Source organism: Mchenga conophoros, linkage group LG8, assembly GCF_057382185.1.
Source record: "Mchenga conophoros isolate Kocher_MC1m ecotype Shallow Benthic linkage group LG8, M_conophoros_male_GT1.1, whole genome shotgun sequence".
NCBI classification, from domain to species: Eukaryota; Metazoa; Chordata; class Actinopteri; order Cichliformes; family Cichlidae; genus Mchenga; species Mchenga conophoros.
This window is the reverse complement of record NC_140533.1, coordinates 21176292-21182525: the sequence shown is the minus strand read 5'-3', so window position 1 is coordinate 21182525 and position 6234 is coordinate 21176292. Positions and strand designations below refer to the sequence as shown.

Genomic DNA, 6234 nt, shown 5'->3' with positions numbered 1-6234 from the left:
TCTCTTAGCTGATGGAATTTTCAAGTTTAGCTGTTGCTATTCAACCTAAAATCACACGTCACTTGGATGTCAGCTGCAATCTTTATTTAACAAATGAACGCACCCGCACTTATTGCTCATACGTGTAAGTGTGTCACATTGAAACTGAGCCAGGAAAGGACGGTTATGTAAGTCTTTCACAGGAGACTGTTTTAGGTCGCAGTAGATGGAGGATAGGTGTAAATAATAAATGCTGGCTGAACTGCAATTAGCGGCTTCATTTTCAGGCTACTCGAACTGAGCTATTGTTAATGTTCTTATTGACTGCATTTGTGTCATTTAACAGCTCTGTGGCCAACACTCAAGCGCACTACACGTTGGCTTGCAGCGATCGATCGGATGGTTTTAAGTCTCCCTATACACCCCTTTAGTTGTATATGGAATCTAATTAAACAATCATTTTAACAGTTTGACATTCAGATTATCATTTAGTTGCAGATTCCTTTATTTCCTTTAGGAGTTTAGTGGCCAACACTATTGCACTTTCTTGTAGGCAATGACCTGCTAGGTCTCCCTATACATTCCTTTAGCCATGTATGGAATTGAAATGTTCTTGTACCTTTTCTCTGATTGCAACTAGTGAAACCATAAGTCACAATGGGAAGAAAAGTATGAAGGTAATGCTTCTTAAAGAAAGAATGTAAAGTGTGCTCTTTAGAGGAAATGGAAGAAATAATGACAAAAGAGGTGAAACAATGAAAGATGATATGATTGCTATCACACTAAAGCCTGCATTTTTATTGAATATTACTTTCCATTTCTTTCTGTCATTGTAGAACAATTTATCATCCTGACAGCTACTACTTCCAAATGAAGGTCATATAGTTCACATACCTTGCAGCAAACCTTAAATCCAGAAATGGTAACATACATGTGTGTTAAAGTCAAAATGATTTTACTGGTCAATTATGTGCAAATATGAAGATTGGGGGAGTTTGTGTGAGTGAAGAATTATGTAAATATGAATATTCAACTTATTTCTAACCCATTAGGACACTGACTCTGTAGAGGGATTCATACTTAATATGTTTATTGCTAAAGCATTTAAAAGCAACGGATCGTGGGTGAATTACCAACACATTAATAAGACATTTCATAGTCTGACAAAATATGTTAACACCACCCATGAGCTACAGTTCTACAAGTGGTCTCATGACTATTTTTCCCAGAAAAAACTCTGAGGGAAAAGATGTCATTCAGTGTTCCTAATTAGGACAGGCTTTGTAATCCCCAACTTTCTGAAGATAAAAACACCTTCAAACAACAGATGCAGTATTTCTCCTCAGGCACACGCCCACTCACAAAGTGTCAGCAGAATAGGAAAGCAGAGGAATATGAGCCACCTGGGGCAAGCACTTCAAAAAGGTCCCACAAGCTCATTTTAATGTGCAGACAACAGGGTCTGTGAATGTTCTCACCAAATGTGAGAATTAAGGTGCAACAACACAACTTTACAGCATCTGTGAGCCACCGGAGCAAAATGAGAGCCGGAAAAGAAAAAAAGGTTAACCGTTAATAAAAAAATTACAAGACTGAATGCGCTGGGTGAATGTCGACTTACCGTGGAATGAAAGCTAATGTAGTGAAAGCCATTAGATTTCTAGTACTACTTATACACTGTAGACTCAGGAGCTACATTTGTTTAAATGCTATTTCTAAATGCAAATATCTCATCAGCCAATTATGTGGCAGGAACAGAGTGCATTCAGGCTTATAGAAATTCAGAAGTTCAGACTGAGCATCAAAAAGGGAAGAAAAGTGATTTAAGCGACTTTGAACATTGTGTGGTTGTTGGTGTCAGACAGGCTGGTCTGAGTATTTCAGAAACCGCTGACCTACTGGGATTTTCCCACACAATCATCTCTAGGGTTTACAGAGAATGGTCAGAAAAAGAGAAAATGCCCAGCGAGTGGCAGTTCTCTGGGTAAAAATGCCTTGTTGATGTCAAAGGAGAAAGGGCTGACTGATTTGAGCTGATAGGAAGGCAACAGTAACTGTTAAAAAACCCCCACTTGTTACAGCCAAGATATGCAAAAGAGCAGGAAACCAGAAACTGATGCTACAATTCACTCAGGCTCACCAAAAAACGGACAATAAAAAATTAGAGAAATGTTTCCTGCTCTGATGAGTCTTGGTTTATGCTGCGACATTCAGATTGGACGGTAAGAATTTGGTGTAACATGAAAACATGGGTCCAACAGTTCAGGCTCCTGCTGGCCGTGTAATGGTGTTGGTGCTGTAATTGGCTGGTTTCTTGAACATGACAATGAGGTAACTGCCCTTAAATGGGATGCAATAGAACATATCTCAAAGGTGCTCTATTGGAATAAGATCCATAAGTGCATTTTGGGAATGGGAAATTCACATCATAGATGTGCAGCTGACAAATCTGCAGCAACCGTGTGATGCTTTCATGTTGTTATGAACCAAAATCTCTGAGGAATGTTTCCAGCACCTTGTTGAATGTATGCAATGAAAAATCATGGGAGAAACAAAACACAAAGATGGTCCAACCTTGTACTAGCAAGGTGTAACTAATAAGTGATTGCCTAATATTACTTTTGTCTTGTAATAAACGTTTTGGTGTAAACAATGGAAACTCTGAATCAGACTTAACATGACTGAGTTGATTTTGCACTGCTGGGAGTCAGTCTCAGGACACCAGCAGTCGACTTGTTAGTGTAGCTAACAGGCTGAAAGATATTAATATTATTGGCGTCATATTATTTATAACATAATAAGGATGAAAACTGGTTGGAGGGGCACCCGGCGAATTTTTGCACTTTACAACAAACACGACTGTTTTTTAAAATTCAGTAACTATTAAAACTTCTTTCATTGTTAAAGAAACAGGAAAACAACAGTAATTATCAATGTCTAGGTTATTAAAATGATTAATAAAATTGTCACAATATGACCTTCCAGTCTGTAATTTGTTGATTAAAACAGCACTCTATAACATTTGATAAAGAACATTATAACAACAGTTATTTCCTTAAACCTGGGCATGCTGCCACAAGGCTTTATATTAAGTTATTGCACCAACACCCAGAAGAATGCATATTATTAATGTAATTAAAGCGCAATGTAATTTAAAGCTGCTCTCCAAGTAATAATTATACACCGACTTTCCACTCCAACTATTAATATATTAAATCTGTCCAGGACAGAAATCCCAGGAAGTTTCAAGGATAGCCACTTATTTAGATGACACGTCATTATACTCGAGAAGCGTGGAAACCACCCAGACTAAAAAAGAAAGAAAGAAAAAATGAAAATCTTGGTGTGCCCTTCAGCAGCTCCCATAAAACGAGAATTCAAGATCGTACGAGGCAGGACAAAGCTGGCAGCTGTTGTTTGCTGGCTTATTGACGCGTCGCCACTTTCAAACACGGGTCACATTCACACATTCGGCTTCGAAAACAGAAACGATCGTTTAGCGAGAGGACAAATTATGCAAATGAAAATGCATTTGAGTACATGTAAGCGGCATTTCCCGATAACACACCACTGATAAAGAAGTGGCTGCGGCGACGGCTGTCAATTAAGCAGGAGAAGCAGAAAGCTTCGTTACTTAGTGCTCAGCTGAAGTGAGGAAACATACAGATTGCCAATTTGTTCAGGATTTCTGAAATGTGCAAACACTCGCGTCTATTTTCAGCACCTCTCGCCGCGCGCAGAAATAATGAGGAAGACATCATCTTTTAAAAATACATACATTTGAAAGTTTATTCAGAAGTCATGTCAGTAGTGAATTGGGAACAGTCATTATTACTGAAATCCAAGGTTACAGCAATCAAGGACAAGATCTGAACAATGATAACGTGGTAGGAGTTAGTTGTATGTGCACTCCAAAATTTTACCAATAAAATCCATCTTTTTTTTTTTCCACATACCAACTTTGTAAAGCCCCTGTCAATTCAAAACCTACAAGCCCTTTTTTGTTCATATAAATGCCACTTAATCTAATGACACGTTAATACAAAAAAATCATAATCAAGTCACATACAAAAAACCTGAAATAAAATAGTCCTATATACAAACCTCTGTACACAGTGGGAATATGAGTAAAGAGGGAAATAATGCTTTAATGAGCCATTTGCTCTCATATATTTGAGAGTGGGTCAGTACTGGAAAGCCGTTGGTCCAAGCTCGTCTGTCTCAGCACAATGTCACAATAAAATTTCGATGCGGCATTGTGTCGGTCCTAGACAGCATCTGCAAATTCAGTGAATGCTTCTGTGCAACATGCTCCCAGCTGCAGACTGCATCATCGTCAAACAGCAGGCAAAAAAAACATAACATAAAAAAAGAAAGGAAAAGAAAAGATGGTACGAGGGGGCGGGCTGCGGTGAGGTATTCATCTTGTCAAGCTGGGACAGGGAAGCGAGGAATGTGTGGGTAAAAACAACCACTTTTCTGGGGTTACTGTTGATGTTGTTTTTGTTGCGTTGTCAGTGTGTTGTTTGGTCCTACTGTCAAGTTTCTTTGTTTACTGCACAATTCCTGAATCGATGGAGGCCTGTTTCCTGGTGGTCTTGGGAGGAGGTGGAGGAGGAGTCTTGCTCGGAAGAGGTGGCGGAAATTGCTGCGAACAGACAAAACGGGAACGTGAAACCTCGTTTTTGCAAAATAGTTTTGGATTTAAAGCGCAAGATTAGCATGTTCTATTGCTCCCATATTATTTTTTCTTTTACAAGAGGTTAATACTTGGATCATCTTAAATAATTTATTAAACACAAGGCTTTGATTTATTAAAACAGGTCATACCTTATCTTACAGCCTGCATGGCTCTACAAATGACGGAAGTAGTAAGATAGAGTTTACAGAGCAAAGATTTCTCACCTTCTTTTACAACACACATTATTTCACCAACTCAATCCTCCACCCTGATTGCATCAAGCGATAAAACTACTATATAATGATAACCAACGATAACAGTTAAGCACACAATTATTCAGACTCCTGTTTGTATGCTTTGTGAAGGAAACTGAAACTTGTTTTCCTGCCAAAGGGCTCACCACATTTCACTGTGTCCCTGTGTGCAAGTCTTTTTTTTTTTTTTTTATCAGAGCACAAACTGCATAACTACAAAGTTTCTCCCTTTTCCAACTGCTGCTTTGTAAATGGCCAAATGTACCTTGAGGTTTATGGGCTTCAGCATTGGATTAGTAGCCTCTGAGGCTAGCATTATATCAAGACTTTGCTGAAGTTTAGACCCTGAAATCTGTATTCAATAGTCTGACGAATTCTTCAAGATGGAGGTGATTCTTGGATAAATGCAACATCTTAGCACAATTTTCTGGACCAGGGTTGGGGACACATTGCTTCCAACCTTGTTGAACAATTTCAATGTTCTTAACAGATGGGTGTCCTTATGATCTTGGAATTGCCAAGTCTTGTGTTGCTTTTACAGTCCCACTGACCATTTGAGAAAACTGTCATCAGGCAGTAGATATTTTCAGTTACAGCTAAAATATCCAGGAAAAAAACATTACTTTCTTAAAAATGCCGTGACATTTTTAAAATTGTTAATACTTAGAATTTTTGTATTATTAATTAATTTGAAAAACTGTTGAACAATTTGACAGAAAAATTGGATAACATTTTAAAACAAAAAGAATTAAACGGGGAGGTGGTACGAATAAAGATTAGTGGCTAGAGATCTTCTGGTGTGTTGAGATAAGTGAAAGGTGATTTCAAGTCTTATTTAATCCAGATGGAAAATGTCTCAGCTGTTTAAGCCTGTCTCTCCACCTGAATTCTCCTCCTCAAACACCTGAGTTCCCAGCAGAGAGTACAGACAAGGAGTAATGCAAGTCAGTGACCTCACCTCTGCCTCCATCAAAACTGTAAATGAAGAATGGCTGTCACTCAGTCTCAGGACATCTGCGCTCACTACATTACTGTCAGCTTGCTGCCACACGGTGTGCATGTGGCTCTGTTTTACTACCTGTCTGTGGGCCGTGACAGTGGATAAATAAGATTAGTTAACAGAGTGGTGAAGCTGGCTAGAGTAGAAGTCGCCGAGCGTGGAGAGATGAGCCGCTGATTAACAACACGAGGGATGTGAGATGGATGTGAGAGGTAAAGTAATCATCCAATCAATCACGTCTGAGCACCAGGGGCAATGAGTATAAATAACACTGGGTGGACAGGTGGGTGTGGGCTCTTGCTGCTAACTGACTGATGCCT

The 6234-nt window shown here is 39.0% G+C and overlaps 1 protein-coding gene across 2 annotated transcripts in view; it reads right to left on the bottom strand.

The window, feature by feature from the left end:
* Positions 1-3759: 3759 nt before the first annotated feature.
* Positions 3760-6234, bottom strand: part of dock1 (dedicator of cytokinesis 1) — a 196043-nt gene continuing 193568 nt past the window's right edge. For both annotated transcript variants that reach the window (XM_085284890.1, XM_085284891.1), the window contains exon 52: positions 3760-4627. In XM_085284890.1, the coding sequence (XP_085141016.1) occupies positions 4532-4627 (96 nt within the window). In that variant the 3' untranslated portion in view covers positions 3760-4531. The remainder of the gene's footprint in view (positions 4628-6234) is intronic.